This window comes from Erinaceus europaeus, chromosome 8, assembly GCF_950295315.1.
Source record: "Erinaceus europaeus chromosome 8, mEriEur2.1, whole genome shotgun sequence".
Lineage (NCBI taxonomy): Eukaryota > Metazoa > Chordata > Mammalia > Eulipotyphla > Erinaceidae > Erinaceus > Erinaceus europaeus.
In genome coordinates, this window is record NC_080169.1 from 35,529,429 (window position 1) to 35,548,631 (window position 19,203).

General features: G+C 36.5%; 1 protein-coding gene across 2 annotated transcripts in view; it reads right to left on the reverse strand.

Moving 5' to 3' along the window:
• AHR (aryl hydrocarbon receptor) overlaps positions 1 to 12,226 on the reverse strand; it is a 39,294-nt gene extending 27,068 nt beyond the window's left edge. For both annotated transcript variants that reach the window (XM_007534482.3, XM_060196137.1), the window contains exons 1-2: positions 11,508 to 12,226; positions 561 to 748 (exon numbers count right to left, since the gene is read on the reverse strand). In XM_007534482.3, the coding sequence (XP_007534544.1) occupies positions 561 to 748; positions 11,508 to 11,572 (253 nt within the window). In that variant the 5' untranslated portion in view covers positions 11,573 to 12,226. The remainder of the gene's footprint in view (positions 1 to 560; positions 749 to 11,507) is intronic.
• Positions 12,227 to 19,203: the final 6,977 nt, after the last annotated feature.

The window sequence follows — 19,203 nt, forward strand, 5'->3', positions numbered from 1 at the left end:
GTGACTATATCTGAGCCCAGAATTCAACAAATTGAAAGAAGTTTTGGTGCTGTGATTTCTTTCCTTCTCTCCCTCTGCCACTTTTTCACTACCTCAAAATCAGCCCAGGTAGAGAACCTCTGATATGACCAATAAAGTTCCAGTTAACATATCAGAAGCATATGTGATTTTGAAAATAAAAACACAATGGCACACTTAGAGAGACATGTTAAAGGAAATTAAACAAAATATAGTAGAGTTAACATTCTTTCCTTTAAAAAAATAGGCTCTAAAACAATGAATTAAAATAAGTAGAATTAGAATCTTACATATCTAATGAAATGATTTCCAAATATACTTATTTTCAAAGATGGCATCATTATCACTTAGTGACAGTACCTTTGATGAGTGAAGCTAAAAAATGCTTTATAGAAATATTAAACTGCCCCATGTTTTATTATGTATCAATACTTTTTTCACAGATGGCTAATTCTACAATTTTCAACAAAGAAGCAGAAACAGCTTTATTTAACATAAATATTTTATAAGGGATCTCAGAATAATGCAACCTTTTGTCTTACCATCAAAGAAGCTTTTGGCTCTTAGGTAACTGACACTGAGTCTAAGTACTGAAAGTTTGTCCAGCTTGTTAATAACATCTTGTGGGAAGGGTAGCAGGCTAGCCAAACGGTCCAACTCTGTATTAAGTCGGTCTCTGTGTCGCTTGGAAGGATTTGATTTGAGTCCTTCAGCTGGGATTGGCTTGACACTGAAAAACAAACAAAATAACCATAAAAACCCTTTAAAAGATATGATAAAAAACCAAACTATGGTATTAATATCTCAAATATTTCTCTAACAGAACAAACACCTAAAATCGATATAAACCTTTGCATAAATGCTTTAAAAATGTTCCTTTCACAACTTAAGAGAAACAAAGACATAGGTAAAATTCTTAACACTTTTATTGACAATGCAGACTACACCTAAAAACCACACTTTATACATATGTGGTATAGTGATTTCCAATTAAATCTAATAGTATATTTCCCCACCTAACAGCCATTGTTAAAGGAAGGGGAAAACTAATAAATTCTCAATATATAATATAAAATTTATGCTTTGCTATCTTCTACAAAAGCAACCTTCCATAACTTATATTGCCAATAAATCAGAATAATCCTATATTAAGAAGCTTATCTTTATCATCCTAGCTTCCTATATTTAACTTTAATCCCATTAATGACAACTTTCTAAAACCCTGTCAGTTAACCCACCAGCCCACTCTTAAGAACTTCCAATATTAAAAAACAAGAAAAAATTTACTTTAGGTATTAGAAATTATTGAATGACAATATGACAACTGTTATTACTATTATTATTTTCTTTTATTTTTATTATTTATTTCCTTTTGTTGTCCTTGTTTTATTGTTGTTGTAATTATTATTATTGTTGTTGATGATGTCATCGTTGTTGGATAGGACAGAGAGAAATGGAGAGAGAAGGGGAAGACAGAGAGGGGGATAGAACGAGAAACACCTGCAGACCTGCTTCACTGCTAGTGAAGCTACTCCCCTGCAGGTGGGGAGACAGGGCTCGAACCCGGATCATTAAGCCAGTCCTTGTGCTTCGGGCCACGTACGCTTAACTCTCGGCACTACCAACCGCCCCTTTTACTGTTATTATTGTATGTATCTTTTATAGTTTATTTCTTCATTAGAAATTTCAGTGAAACCCATCATTTAGCACAATTTTAAATATACCTGGTATACTTGGTTATTTACGCTTTTTAAAAAATTCTCATAGTTAAGAGCCAATCCTTTAGCTAGAATTTCTTCTTTTTTTTTTAAAGACAGACACCTGCAGACCTGCTTCACCGCTCGTGAAGTGACTCCCCTGCAGTAGAATTTCTGTAGAAATTCGTTATTTAAAGTAACTTGACAGATCAGCAAATACCCATGCTGAAATATTGTTATTTTAAAAGAGTGGGGTTTTTAGATCATATCTCTGGACCTATCCATTTGCCAGAATGATAAAAAGTTATCTGGGTTATTTATACAACAATTATTTTTATTTTTATGAGAGAGAGACCAGAGCACTGCTCTGCCCTTTGTGATATAATGTTTGTTTCTGTCTTTCCTGTTTTCTTATTAAGGATTGAACTCAAGGTCTCACACATGCAAGGCCCATGCTCTCTATCTACAGCCAAGATTCTTCCTGACTCTAGCAAAGCCATTTTTTAAATTAAACTACCTTATATAACCTTAAAAAGTAGAAATTGGAGGGCAGAAGGTAGACAGCATAATAGTTATGCAAACAGACTCTCATGTCTGAGACTCCAACATCCCAAGTTCAATCCCCCTGCACCACCATAAGCCAGAGCTGAACAGTGTGCTGGTAAGAAAAAAAAAAAAATATATATATATATATATATATAGAAATTGGCTTAAGTTATTTATTTTATTCAATCAAAACATTCCTAAATCATATATATATATATATATATATATATATATATATTTTTTTTGCCTCCACGGTTATTGCTAGGACTTGGTGCCAGCACTGTGAATCCAGTGCTCCTGTAAGCTATTTTTCCCCCATTTTTGTCGCCCTTGTCGTTATTATTATTTTTATTGTTGTTATTAATGCCATTGTTGTTGGACAGGACAGAGAGAAATGGAGAGAGGAGGGGAAGACAGAGAGGGAGAGAGAAAGATAGACACCTGCAGAACTGCTTCACCGCCTGTGAAGCGACTCCCCTGCAGGTGGGAAGCCGGGACTTGAACCGGGATCCTTACACCAGTTCTTGCACTTTGTGCCACCTGCGCTTAACCTGCTGCGCTACCGCCTGACTCCCAGTAATTTATATTTTAATTTATGTGAATACTGAATATTAAAACAAAAATGATGAAAATATGAAATTGTAACATACCTTTACTCTACCTGAATAATTTCTTAGAATTTGTCTATTTCTAATTTTCTATTACAGTTTGACACTCAAAATGGAGCAATAAATTTAAAAAACGGCAAAAATATTATCGATCAGTATTCATCAGTAATTTCTCTGGATGGTTCGTATAATTATAAATATAACTAAAATTGGTGACTGGCTCCCTAATTATTTCCCGCTAATCACACTACATTTATAATCAAACTCAAGAAACATTTCTTCAGTATGTCAACTGGATTTTAGTTTTGCCTATAATGCATTTTCTCCTCGACTGGTTAATTCTCTACTGGACATTAACTCAAAGAAATATTTATGTGCATCTACGATGTCTTGTGAAGTCCAGGAAAACACTCTTCCATTTATTTAAAAAGTGGTACAGAGCTAAGAACAGTATGGAAGCTCTCAAAAAATAATTATATAGGAAAATGGTATATGAAAATGGTGTGCCTTCATAGAAGAAAAGGATTTAAGGAGGGGCCATGACTGAGGAATGGTGAAGTGTGAGAAGTAGCATATGTGAAGAAGGAACAACAGTGTGCAAGAAAGAAAAGGGGAAGATGGTGGAGGTCACTCTGAAAAAATAGATAAATAGTAACCACCAGGTTACCAAACACAGAATACTGAGCAGTGAACAAAACAATAATAAAGTTCCTGTTCTCATAAAGCTTACACTCCAGTGGAGGGATGCAGAAGTGAATACAAATATAACTTTTCAGACTATTACGTCTTAAGAAGGAAAAAATAAACAACTAAGGGGTATAGGGAGATAGTTATGCAAAAGACTTTCATGCCTGAGATTCTGACGTTCCAGGTTAAATCCCTGCACCTAAAGGCAGAATAAAACAATGCTGACATATATATAGGAGGGGTTATGGGTAAGGGTAAGGGTGGGGAGAAAGTAATGGTTTTGATAGCCAGATGTTCTCGATGTGATGTTCAAATAGAAACATGAAAAAAAACAAAAGAATAAAAAAAAATCTGAATATAGGGAACAGCAAGTATTCCCACAGAAGTGGTAAAAAACTGGACTTATGTATCTGAATCTTCTTAAACACTCAGCTGGGATTCACAGGACCAGTCTTGCATTCTATTAAACTGACTCTAATGACAGGAAATAATAGGATGCAGACAGCATTCACTAGAGTGAGCACTGTGTTCTAATATATAAACCATTGTCACTTAGCTAACTCAAGTCTGTTAGTAGCTCTGTACAATCCACATCTCTCTGTCAAGCAAACAAAATTTTGATCTTTCTACAACCTCCTGTTTCACTGGCTTCATTTCCTCCTAGTATCTTTTTCTTTTACATTGCACTACAGAGTTAATGATGATTGGTTGGTTCCCATAGATGTTACTTTTTAGCCTCTCCTTGTTCTTAGATCTGCTCTATTTGTCAAGCAGAATACTTAAACCTACCACAATTAATTCCTTCAGTACTAATTTTATACCTTATATTATTGGTTGAAAATGTCTTCTGTAAACATTCCACTTAGGAATATTCTTCCAGAAATAAAATGAAATCCAATCCTGTACTTTTGGTGTATTTTCAGTAATAAAACACACTGAAATAAGATAAACCTATATGACCAGGAAGCTACAACAACAGCAGTACAAGAAAGACATTTAAAGGTTTATCTCCATGGAATACTGTTGCCTGTCTTGGGTTGGCTGTTTACATATTTAATCCTGCACTAAATGAGAATGCACCATTACACAATGCAATATAGGCTATAGCTTTAATATATTATCATTATAATGAATGAAATCAACATCCTAGGTGTTACATAAACTAAATACACATATTTTTTATTGACATTAGATGTAAACTTAATCACTTCTGTATTCCCAGTACACTGCATAGCATTTGACACAAAGTGGATTAATAATGAAAATCTTTGCTATTCAGAAATGTCCAAAAAAGGAGGAGGAGGAGGAGGAGGAAGAGGAGGAGGAGGAGAAAACAATCAGTCTGAGTACGAAAGCAGGGAAGCATTAACAGGGGCAATATATAGGAGAGATATTGTGGATATACCTAAGCACAGGACTTTATGTCAGTCATAAAAACTGGTTTGGTTTAAGATTACAAATTAACAAGAAAACAAGGACTATTTTCCAGGTCACCTCCTGTATTTTTAATCAAATTTAAAATCAAAGTTAACCCTAATTATTTCTCCAATTTAGCAATTAAATTTTAGCTTTTACCTATAGTACACAGCCATACAATTCTCTACCGACTGGTAACTTGCTAACATGAATATTTATTTGTAATATGTGAAAATACATTGGCACAAAGCTTGAGCCAGAATCAAAAGCTCACTGAGCTAAAATGACCTGCTGACTGATTAAGTTTGAGAATAAATGGAGAGGAAAGCATTTTGTGTGAGAAGCGTTTGTAAGTGATGACTTTGTAACTCAGGATATTGCCTATAGAAGGTATACCAAGCAAAGAAGACACCTAAGGATTGATCTCAGTGATACTAGCATGCAGGTACAAGAATAAAGAGAAGACAGACAATAACTACAAAGGAAAAATAATACAGAAAGAAAAATGGAAGAATATATTGGAGATCACTGAACAAAGTAAATGCATAGAGTTGACTAAGTCAGCGCTGATAAATACCCATTGGATCTAACATTACAAATCTACTGTTGTTAGAAGTAATAATTTGAAAGAATTAGTCACTGAATTTGGGAAAGTATTCAAAACTACTTTGTGAAAATACTTGACACTTATCCTTATATATTGGAAATATACAGAGTAATAAAAAATCACAATGTAATCCTACATTAGTGTAACATTTGACTTGAACTATGCTATTACTTTTATTAGTATTATTTCTAAATTTATTAAAAATATATACTACCATACATAAATAAAAGACTACAAATGAAATTCAAGTATTTTCTGTAAAATTGGATTCAGTAGATCTGGGTCCATACATCTCCTGAAACAGTGAGATCACAAATTTTTGGGCAGGCTATGGATCACTTTATATTTATTTTTTTAAACCTTAACCTGAAAAAAATCGTATTCCAATCTGTAAATCAAAATTATTGCGAAATCAAGGCTCTAGCTGGCTGTATATCATACTTCTTTTCTAAAGCAGTGGTGATAACAAGTCCAACAGCATGTCTAAATGTAAAGACTTTGTAATATCCCAAATTAAAATGTCTGATACGATAATTACTTATGACCAGTCTTTGAAATAAACTTGACAAATGTTTAACTCAGCTTAATCATATACTATTATACTTGTTATAGAGTAATATTTTCTTTTCTTTCCTTTTTTTTGCTTCCAGGGTTATTGCTGAGGCTTGGCGCCTGCACTAGAAATCCCCACTGCTCCTGGAGGCCATTTCTTTCCCTATTTTTATTGCACTTGCTTTTATTGTTATAGCTGCTGTTGTTTTGGATAGGACAGAGAGAACTAGAGAGGAAGGGAAGACAGAGGGGGAGAAAAAGACACCTGCAGATCTACTTCTTCGCTTGTGAAGAGACCCCCCCCCCCCGCCCGCAGGTGGGGAGGCAGGGGCTTGAATTGAGATCCTTATGCTGGTCCTTGCACTTTGTGCCATGTGTACTTAACCCACTGTAGTACTGCCTGCCTCCCCCCCCCCCCCAACCCCCCACCGCCTACCTTTTTAAGATTCTACTAGAAAGATAGGAGAGAAAGAAAGAGATCCAGCTATCCCTGCTGAGGATCAAACTAAGGACAGCAATACTCTTTATCCAATGTGTCACCTCCAAGACCTCATAAAGTGACATTTTCTAACAGAAATTACCTAGTGCAGGACTGAATTTCCTCTATTAGCTTTTTTCTCTGGGAGACTCAATTTATCCTTACTGCTTCAGGCTACGTACTTAATTTTATTTACAGCACCTATACCTGGTAGGCTTCTCACTCATATTTTCCATAATGCAGGCACCCCCATCATCTGTATTCAGTGAAGCATTACTCTCCATCCAACAGCTATTAAGTTGACTTAATCCTCAATAAATCTCTGCCACATCTCTGCTACACCCAATTAAGCCCAACTTCTAAATCTATCCATTCTTTATCCCCCGCATGGCTTCTATCCATACATATGCATCTCTCGATATGCTTATAGTCATAAATCATATACTTCATATAAGGTTGGAGCAGTGATATGTGGCACAAATGTCAAATTTCACTGTTAACCTGAATACAACTGTATATTTTATTGCTCTATTAATGTAAACAATACCTTCAAAAATTTTTGAGAATTCTGGCTGAGAGAATTTCTTCATTCTCTTACTGTATATAAAGTTATAAAGACTTTATAAGTCTTTATAACTTTATAAAGTTATAAGTTATAAAGATTTATAAGTTATATAAGATTTATAAGTCTTTATAACTTTATAAAGTTTATAAAGTTATAAAGTTATAAGTTATAAAGTTATAAGTTATAAAGACTTCTTCCCAGTCCCCACTTTTGATATGTAAATTTTATGGTAAGGAATATGAAATCATTTCCGGCACAACACTTGGGAGTGGTGAAAACTCAGAACATGTATTAATACTCTAGAAAGTAGCATTGTCACTTTCATAATCCTGAAAACAAAATAAAAGCTAAGGATGCTTTTTTAAATTCCTTTTCTATAGCTACACTTTTCAGTATTTCTTTCTTGACTAAGTTGAGTCTACTATACTTATGTCACCAGAAACATTTTAAATATGTTGCTACAATGTCAAAAAAATGAATCTCCTCTCTCTCTCTCTCTCTCTCTGAATAAGAATGAGAGAGAAACAAAGCATTGCTCAAATCTAGCATAAGCTGGACTGAACCTGGGGCATCAAGGTTTGTGCTCTAACAGGCTACACTATTTCCCTGTCCCAAGAAAACTTTGGTGGTAGATGCAGTAGTGAGTGTGTGTGTTTGCATGGGTGTGTGTGTGAAACTACACTCCCAAAACCTTGTAGTATTGTAAATCAATGCTAAACGTATATGTTTGAAAATAAAAATAAAGTTCTTACATTTTCCAAGAGAATAATATACAGTCTAAAACAAGGCAAAAATCAAACAATGCATTGCTCAATAATGTAAGTGCTCTAAAAGTGATGTTGAAGGAGTTTAGGAAAAATATGAGACTAATGGGGAACTAAGGTAGACTAATGGGGAAAGACTTCATGGAGAACTGATATTTAAATCAGATTTGAAAGGCAGGTAGCACTTCCAAGTTCGTGAATGTAGGCCACACATCTTTTTGCAACTACCCTTCTCTAGAATGCTATGCCGAAAAAGGAAACTAGGAGACCAAAATGCATAGTCTTTCTCCATTAACCGACCAGAAACCCAAGCATAGATACAAATGTTATGAAGATGAGACAGAAATATACAATAAATCAATTATAAAATAGAAAAGGAAAGAATCTGTAACCACTACAACACTTTGTATTCCACTTACGATTCCAATCACAGGAATTTTTTTTTTTCTAAGAAAGCAAGCAATAAGTGGCAAAGAAACTCCCAGATCTCAAGGGTACTCTAAAATACTTTTCAAATATTAAATGACTGGAAATTGGTTCCCTCCTTTAAAGAAAAGTAAGCAAAATATTTTATATTATATTAACATTAATATATTAATAAAGTAAATAATATCAACTAATGATCAGTTATTTTCAGCCCTGAAATTTCACAATTTCTGGTTGGAAGATTACTGTTGACACAATTTTTAAGTGGATGTCATTTACTTAACATTCAGTACTAACTTCCTAAAATATGGTAAAATGAAGTACCACAAACTTCACCCATGTGAATAAACTTCAAAAATATATCCAAAACCATCACTAGAGAAAAATGCACTCTATTTAATTCAGTAGTGAACCTATCTTCATGGGTCATAATAAAGGAACTCAACAACAATGTTTTCATGGCCAGGGCAATAAAACGAGAAAAAAAAGAAGAAAAAAAAACTAAGAGAAACATTTAAAACTGGATAATTAGCTATAGAGCATTTTAAAGGGAATTATAATAGAATCAATTACTGAATTTCCTTTGAAAAACCCCTCCACACATTAGGAACATGAATTGGGCAAATGCTACTTCAGATTCTTTAATTTTATAATTCTTATTACTCCAAAGAAAAACAAATTCTTTATTTTCTATAGACAAACTGTTTTAATGGGCTTAAGTCAATACATTCAGGATGTATTTCCTACTAATACATATAAGTTTCAATATTTGATTTGCCACTAGAGGGAGTTTATCTTGTTTAATAAATTCAGTTGAAGACTGACTAAAGAGTCTTTGGTAAAATTATGTCACCTAAATTCTAAAATTTTATGAGTTGATTAAGTGATATCTGTAGGTACAGTCATATGTTTAAGTCACAGCATATTTCCTCTTTAAGTAAAATAAATTGCCCATCACTTACGGAATTAAAGTTTAGTTTCAAAACATTTTTAGCTCAAACAAGATTTATTTTCTTCTGACAATGTTGGCATATTTTAGGTCCCATAAGGCATGAGTTAATTCAGCTTTAAAAATCATACTAAATTTAATATTAATCTTAACAATCACATTCCTAAAATGAGCTTTGATTAACATAAATTCAACCATTTATCATTCAAATAGCATTTATAAACAGTTTCACACAACTCTGCAAATGTCAGCGCTGGCTTATTGTAGGATGTAATATGCTGCTTTAGAAGGTCTATAAGGTTAGAGGTAATACATATTACTCAATAAAGCATTAATGGGCATTTGGCTAAAATTAAGGTAAATATAAAAATGCTTTAGTTATACTGTATCACAAGAGATTAGTAAACAAAATAATATTAAAGTCAGGAAGTATGTTGAAATACATAAACATACTGAAATACGATAAAATAAAAAAAGGTGTGGGTTACACAAGCAAAACGGGTATAATCTTTAAAAGAACATTTTTACTAGCTAGTATCCGCAAATATCAAACATTTCAGTACAAAATCAAGGCATTTGACTGCCTTTAAAGAAATCATTTCTGTCCTTCCGAAATACAGTAACTTAAAAATACATCAGGAAGACCTTCATATTTTCTGACCATAAAACCTCTAATACCTCTATTAATTGTAACATTATATTGATAAATATATAAGAGAATGTATTTGGAATGCCTCTTGTAATCATGAAGGATGTTAAGGCAAACTGTACTAGTACACCTGTTACAAGAAATAGCTCTTTGTAACGCAAAGTGATTTTGTTTCTGGTTTTCTTGTAGGCCAACATCTCAAAGTTACCAAAACAAAATACTGATATGGCAGCATTCCAAATATTGGTCACATTGCAGGACAGTATATCCATATTTTAATCAATTTACTTGTAGACAAAAATCCTTTTACTATCAAGACTAGATCTAAAGAGGTATCACCACTGACATTTCAAGCGAGAATTAAAACTCCAGAATAACGAAACTTTTTTAAACTAGTAACTAGTTCTGAACATTAACCTTACATTGCTTTTTTGGTTAGCATTAGCGATCTAAATTAAGTTTTAACCAAACACTTGTATTTGCTGAGCAGACTTCATGTGTTCTTAACTTCTCTTATGAAAACCTGAAAGAGCTAGATAACTCAGAGATATTGAAGAATAAGCACATGCATAAACACAGTTCATTGCAGAGGTAAATCTGCCTTAAGAACAGAGACTTTTGAAAAATACTGTTTTAAACTACTTGTAATATACAAAAAACTCGCCCCCCCCCAAAAAAAGAGAAAAATACAAGTTTTTAATCTATGAGAATCCAAAAAATTTTGTAAGGGGAGGAAAGGGAGCTAAAGAAAGTTGTCAGGAAACAATAGGTCTGTTTCAAGAATCCCAGTTTCAAGTCTCTAACTTTAAACAGACTCCAAAACTTTATCTCTGAAGAGATAAAGAAGCTGGACCCAAAAGGTTGCTCGAATAGAGATAGAAAAAAAGCCCAAAGTATACAGTTCACTATACTCAGTCATACCTGCTACTATTCCTGAATACTTTACCTATAAATAAGGTCAAGCTGAGCATTACAAAATTACATCCAAATAAGTAAATAAAAGCATTACACAAGTCAGCTGCAGGGAATCAAAAACACCTTCGGGGCACTCTGGCCTTTTCACGAAGTCAGCACGTGTTTAGCACTTTAAAAGATCTCCCTCTACCAAGAACACACCCAAATGAGAACTAGCCTTCCATTAACCTCTTTTGCAATTATGAATTTCAGTGGAAGGGGATTTTAGGACGGATTTATGTTAACTAATCCACCAACCTCACAAGGCAGACCAGAGCTGTCAACAAATCAGGACCTCAAAGAGAAGCAAGTGTGTGTGTGTGTTTGTGGGGGTGGGGGGTGTTGGGGGGCTTGTCAAGAGGGTCAGAAAGAACAGGGGCTTGAATGTAATAATCAAACCTGGGAAAATCCAAGGCCTTGATCTCCTTGCGGGGCTCCAAATATCTGTCCCAGGGACCATGGCGGGAACAAACCTAATCCCTGGACTGCCGGGGTGGGAGGGGGGTGCGTTTGCGAGATGGGGAGAGCCGCTCTCCCGCACCCGAGTGTCTGGGTGCCAGGCCCTGCGAGGACGCGCTGGTGGACACTCACGTTTTCTGCACCGGCTTCCGCCGCTTGCGACTGGCATAGGTGATGTTGGCGCTGCTGCTGTTCATGGTGCCCGACTGGCGGCGGCCGCGACTCTTCCCTGTGCGGCGGTGGCCAAGTCTCCGGGACCACTGCAGTGGCCCGCGCTGGGATTTACGAAACCGCGCCCCTTCCACCTGCGGTCTTCCCAGGGCAGGGCGAGCACGTCGCGTCCCAGAGGCCTCGGCTCCGCAGCCCCCCACGCGCCCAGGTGCGCCGCCCGGGCCTGGCGCCGGGAGGGAAGGAGAGAAGAAGGGAGGGAGGGGCGGAGGCCGGCGAGCACTGCGGCGCAGGTGCCGTCTACACCCGCGGAGGCGGTGCGACGCTGCCCACAGGTGAGGCTGCCTGGCCGGGAGGGCGGAGGAGGAGTCTGGGCCGCCTGTTTGGATCCCGGCTTGAGGAGGGGGCGGTGGCGCCGCGCCCCAGGAACCTCGCCGCGGCCCCTGGGCTAAGGGAGGCGCCGCCTCGCTGCTCTTGGGGCTTCCCCAGTCCTGGCAGCTTCCCGCCCGTGGAGCTGGGACACTGGGCACCAGTCACCAGACCCGGGTGTCACCAACTTCAGCTCGCTACGCGGATGCCACTAGTCCGAAGCAGTGGTCCTGGGCAGCCTCAGGACTGAGTGGACCTCGCCCGCGCTGTCTGCGGCCACCTTGAGCACCGGCTGAATAGCAGAACTGCCAGCAACCCTGAAGGCCCTGCCCAGATCCTAATAACCCCGCCCCCTCCACATAGCCCCGCCCCTTCCAGAAAGCCCCGCCTCTCCACCTCTCTAGAGAGCTCCACCCTTTCCTACCTGTTTATGTTCCACACAGCCACGCCCCTCAATAGTCCTCTTGATGAGGTCAAAGGGAGGCCTTTGTGGGACACAATTCCAGTGGGACAAGGTGTTAAACATTGCACAGAGCAAAATCTTTGTAGCTAAATTATCTCAAGTATAAACCTGCCAAATAGTGAGCTTGACTTCTCTACACGAGAGACTCCCTCAACTAACTTTTCTCTCAAATTTACAATGAACAGTACTAACCAGTTGGGACTCATCTTGCTAGAGACGTCAGGAGGGCACATCTGAGTTGAAGCTAAGAGAGAAGTTTCCCTGACATTTTGTTTTCCATACATGGTAATTTCTTTCCCCCAGCCACGATAATGTTGTTACATTACAATGAGTCTTCAGTAAGGCTGAAAGAAATAAGCTAGGAAGAAGGGAAGCAATTAAGCCAAGAAGGTTTGGAGGTTAGTAAACAGGTTGATGTGAATGGAGAGAGCAGTGAGAAGCTCAAGTTAAGGAATTCTGGGATCAAATCATGAAGTCTTTTTATAGAGTTAAAATTGTATTTTGTAGAGGATGGAAGCCTTTTAAATATAAATAATGGGAAAGTGGATAGATACAGGAAGAGTTCAAGATAATAAAATAGACTATGTGAAAGTCCAGGGAAATTGAGCAAAGATAGAGAAAAAAATGTAGATGATTATACAGCAGCTAAAGAAATAAGCGTAGAGAGAACAGTTTCACATTAGAAGACTCCAAAATTTCTGACTTTTCTGTATTAACTAAAATAATGAACACAGAACAGTATGTTTGCTTGTCAAGATCCTAAGGGTTTTCCAGATTGAGATGTCCAGGTGATGTGATGTATCACAGCAGATTAAAGACTAAGTGTGAAGATCCTGTGTCTGATGGTGGAGGAAGATGACAGCTTGATAAAAGGTAAGATATGCCAACTCCTATCTTGGGCAGCTGTGACAATAATCCTCTATAAAATAAAATAAATAAAATAAAATAATCCTCTATAAAGTGAAAATAGAAAACTATGTATCAGACAGTTCATAGCATATACATTTTTAAAAATATTTTTATTCCCTTTTGTTGTCCTATGTTATATTATTGTTGTTGTTATTGATGTTATTGTTGTTGGATATGACAGAGAAAAATGGAGAGAGGAGGGGAAGACAGAGGGGAAGAGAAAGAGAGACACCTGCAAACCTGCTTCACTGCCCATGAAGCGACTCCCCTGCAGGTGGGGAGCTGGGGGCTGGAACCGGGATCCTTATGCTTGTTCTTGCACTTTATACCATGTGCGCTTAACCGGTTGCCACCTGTGCCACCCGCTGCACTACTGCCTGACTCCCAGCATATACATTTCTGTGTTTTATTGTTAATATTTATTGATGAAATGTTATTTTACAAGATTTGTAGCATGGGTACAATTTCATATACTCTCAAAATATGTGCCAATATATCTTACCTACTACCAAAATGTCACCTTCCAACACAATATTATCTTAATCACTTAGAAATTATATCTGGATTACTATCTTATCTATATTTTAATGTTAGTTAAATAAATGGTTTTTATATAAACAGAATTAAAATAGAATTCCAAAAGGATTTTCAGAATCCATTTCATTTTAGCAGTGGCATTGTGCACTTACATTTTTTTGTGTGCACCTAATTTTTTTTCTTAGTATGTTAATTAAAGTTTTCTACAAGCTGTCATTTTCTACTTTTAATATAATCTCAGAACATGGTTTTCAAAGTGTAATTTGTAGCTATTTGATAAGATATTCTATGAGCATTTTTTATGCAGTTTGTATGACTTTTCTTATAACAATTAATTCTCCTATAAGAGTTTATGGATATTTGGCTGAGTAATCCAAAGCACCACTGCCTAGCCTTTTTTTTTTTTTTCAGTTGAGATAAGGTTACTTTTTGAGGTTTCAGATTCTGATACATGGCAGAGCAATCCTCCTGGCCTTTCCCCACTTCCGTTGAGGAACCACAACTTCAAATATGCATGATTTCATTGAGCCTGGATGGTCTTCCATTCAGAGAGAGATACAGAGTAAGAGATAACACCACCGCACTGAAGCTCCTTCAGTGTTGTACCTATCTCCCAAAAGGTACTGAGGCTTTAACCTGGACTTCACCATGCAAGGTATTATATAACTGGTAAGCTAGCTCTCTTGCGGAACTGTAAGTTTTAGGAATACTAGTATTCATATCAGAAGTTATAGAATTAAATTAAATAATAACTGAAATAAATGATGATCCTATATTACAGTACATAACTTTTTTAAAATTTTATTTTATGAGGGTTAACTCCTATAATATGGCAGACATTGTGGTATGTACAATAGCAATATCAGACATAAATATACCTATTTTTTAATGTTTTTTTAATTTTTTAAAAAATATCTTTATTTATTTATTGGATAGAGACCATCAGAAATTGAGATGGAAGGCGGAGATAAGGAGACAGAGAGACAGCTGCAACACTGCTTCACCACTCTCAAAGCTTTCCCCCTGCAAGTGGGGACCAGAGGCCCGAATCTGGGTTCTTGAGCATTGTAACATGTGCACTTAACCAGGTGCGCCACCACCTGGCCCATAAAATACACCTACTTTAAGGGTTTACATTCTAACAAGAAACACAAAATGTAATAAACTAGTTACAAAAATAAATGTATGATTGCAACTATGATAAGGTCTATGAAATGAGTACCTAAGGATATTTCTGAAGGGAAATTCAGCTTGGGTAGGAGAGGTTTCCCCATGGATGCTTTTGAGGAATTCTGAGATATGGTGGTAGGTGAAGTAAGGAGGGAACTACATTTCTTGGCGATAGAACATTTATCATAATTTTTTCCTCCTCTTTTCACCCTTCAGTTCCTTACCCAAGGCCTTCAGTATAATCATAGTCATTCATGTTCTACTTCTATCCCTTCTATTGCACATTATAAGTATCAAAAGTTTTAGAGAGCACAACCCATGCTTTATAAAATGTACATTGAGGTGATCCACAGGCACCACAGCAAATGAAAGAGTCATGACCAAGGCCAGTAACTTGAAACCTCAACATGACATTGACTCCATTCCTTTTGATGTTATTTATCATGCTTATATGAGTGTGAGCTTTCATACCTTGCTCTCATGAAGCACAAGGACAGTGAAAAATGTGTAATAGAAAATGATAATAGTTGTTTCAAGTTCAATCCCTAGGCCAGAGAATTTTTAAAGTGTCTTAATAATGTATGAACAGTATATTAAGAATGGGATATAAGAGTTAAATGTATATGTACTTCAGTTTTAAACAGGTAACATGTTTTTAAGACAGACACACATAGTATGTTTGGATCTAATTATTTAATAAATGAAATTAAATATTTCTTTTACTCTACAATGTTGTGAGAAAATTACCAGGACATTAAGAGTTTCGTGAACTGGTATATTCTGGGAATCTTTAGTATAGCTAAACTCTTCATTAAGAAGAGGAGAAAACCCAGACCCCGGGAGAGTAACGATTTGCTCATCACAGCCTCGAATTTAAGTTGTGGTGGGGTCCAGGTGGTGGCACACCACACCTGGTTGAGCTCTCACATTACAGTGCACAACAACAACGTAGGTTCAAGCCCTGCAGTCACCACCACCTACGGGGGGGAGGGGGCTTCATGAGCAGTAAAGCAGTGCTATAAGTGTTTTTCTTTTTCCATTATATTTCCCTGTCCCTCTCAATTTCTTTCTGTCTCTATTCAAAATAAATAAATAAAATTAAAATATTTTAAAATAAAAATGCATAATATATTACACTTTGTAATGGTTTAAATAATTTCTTTGTTTATGCATTGTTTTCTTTCCAACAAGTGTGTGCTCATACACACCCACACAGAGAAATTATAAGTGCTAAATGCCTTCTTAACTTATTCCTTCCTTCCTTCCTTCCTTCCTTCCTCTCTTTCTTCTCCTTCCTTCCTTCCTTCCTTCCTTCCTTCCTTCCTTCCTTCCTTCCTTCCTTCCTTCCTTTCTTTCTTTCTTTCTTTCTTTCTTTCTTTCTTTCTTTCTCCTCCAGGGTTATTGCTGGGCTCGGTGCCTGCACCATGAATTCACCACTCCTGGAGGCCATTTCCCCCCCTTTTGTTGTCCTTGTTGTTGTAGCCTCGTTGTGGTTATTATTATTATTACCATTGTTGATGTTGTTCATTGTTGGATAGGCCAGAGAGAAATGGAGAGAGGAGGGGAAGACAGAGAGGGGGAGAGAAAGACAGACACCTGCAGATCTGCTTCACAGCCTGTGAAACAACTCCCCTGCAGGTGGGGAGCCTGGGGCTCAAACAGGGAGCCTGTCCCTGTGCTTTGTGCCACCTGCGCTTAACCCACTGCACCACTGCCTGACCCCCTTAACTTCTTGTTTTTGCCCTTCATCATGTATGATATTCTCACAGATGTAAAGTGGTATTTTATTATTGTCTTATTTGCATTTCTGAGATAATCAGTGAACATTGTTTTTATATAGCTGTTGGTCCTCTGCCTTTCTTTTTTGGTGAACATTATGTTCAATCCTCTCCCTGTTTTTACATGAGATTTGTTTAGTTTTATGATTTCTTTATCTGTTTTTGGTTAATAGCTTCTTTGTCTGATGTTTGACTTGTCTTCTCTTCTGTACAGTATATTTCTGCTTTGGTGATGGTTCCTTTACTTTGAAGAGCTTTTAAGTTTAATGTAGTTCCACTGATTAATCTTCAGTTTTGTTTCCCTTGCTGTTGGGCATGAGACTTTGAAGACATTACTGAAAAAGATATCACAAAATATTTTGCAGTGTTTACTTCTATAAATTTAATGGTTACCTAATGACCATGACTTTGATGTACTTGGAGTTGACTTTTATGCATGGTGACATGTGATGGTCCTGTTTCATTCTTCTGCACATTTCAACCCAACTTTCCCAATAACAGTTGTTGAAAGATATTTTCATCACATGTTTTAAGCCCTTTTCTCAAAAAAACAAACGAACAAACAAACAAACAAACAAAAAAACGGTTGTCAATAGGAGCTGACTCTTAGGCTCTCAGTTCTATTCATCTGGACTTTCTTATCTATATTCATATCCACTTATTCAACTATCTTAAATTGAATTTTTTTCTCTACATGCTTCCTTATATATACTTAACTATGAATTTGTTATCAGACTTGTGTGTTAAATTAATAGTTTCTTTCAATCTCTTGAGAAAAATATTAACTTGTATCCCAAGTCAAATCTTTTCACAATAATACTACATAAAAACATGTGCAATAAGGAATATTACTGGGACACACTTTGGTCAACCACATACCAATCATCAGAAAAATCTACTACCTACTTGGTAGGTTGATACTGATAATGGGAATTTGGTCACATAATTAATTGAGGGGATGTAGTTGAGGGTGGAGTGTCCTGTATAAGTAGCATGTTCCTCCACACTTCCCTCCCAGAGAAGTCTATCAGAATTTCCCTTGTATAACTTTCAAAGTTCTGTTGCTTTTCCATGAGAATATAGATGGAGCTCACATCTACCTTTAGAGGCAAGTATTTTTAATGAAACGGATTAGAAAAATTTTATTCCCTATTTTTGGACGAATCTCTTACATTTTTTTCAGTCCACATTTGGTGTTGAATTCACTATAGTTATTGAGTATATTTATATAAAGCAAAATGTGTCCTGAAAATTAGCATTAAATCAAATAATCATTTTGTTCATTGGTATTTAAAAGTATACTAATTGCATGATTTTGTTGTCAGTGACACCTAGCCTCTCCATAAACCAAAATTTCCAAATATTTGTTAGATTTGTCTTCCATGTTTATTTAAAAGAAGTTTGTAAGTTTTCAAGACTTATGCTAACCTGTTTCATGATTTCTGAAGCAAATCATGACCACCAAAACAACCAGCATACATCTACCTTTATTAGCTAAATCATTAACCTGAGTACTTCTAGAATGGTTGGTATTTGGAAGATACATGAATAATATTAAATACAAATTAAGTCTATATTTGAAAATCTCAGAATTAGACTTTAACTTAGAAGGAAATTATTTCAAATATAGCAACATGTATTTAACTCATTTTAATTTTATCATAATCTTGTTAAATCTAGACACAAGCATAGACATCTATTTGTATCTATAGATATGGTACTGTATAGCAAACATAAATAGTACTCTATTTTCTCCCACACTTAATTTATTCAATGACCCAAAGAAACACCTAGAGGGAGAGAGAGAGAGAGAGAGAGAGAGAGAGATCAGAGTATCACACCATCCCACTATATGTAGCAGCAAAGATTGATCCCTGTCCCCCACAAAAAGAAAGTCCTGTGTTTTACCCATGTTACCTTCTCTTGGCTCCCATCCTTCTAATGTATACACAAGGTATTTATAAACTGAGATCACTGAGTATGAATGTTTATCCAACTTAGATGGGCAAGTACTTTGCCTTGAGTCCAGTACTGTGGTGTATCTCCATATCTCTGTCCCCTGTCTCTGTGTCTCTATTTAAGTCTTCCCTAGAGCAGTGAAATGGCTTATAAAAAACTCCTACGGCAAAATAGTTACTAAAGTTGCTTTAAAACATTTGTAATGAAAGTTATTGTGTAATTAATAGTGAAACATTATTAGTAGTCCATTAAAATATTTAATAGTTTCCCCACCTGTAGGGGAGTCGCTTCACAGGCGGTGAAGCAGGTGTACAGGTGTCTGTCTTTCCACCTGCTTCACAGGCGGTGAAGCAGGTGTACAGGTGTCTGTCTTTCCACCTCTCTGTCTTCCCCTCCTCTCTCCATTTCTCTCTGTTCTATCTAACACTGACAACATCAATAACAACAACAATGACAATAAGAGCAACAAAAGGGA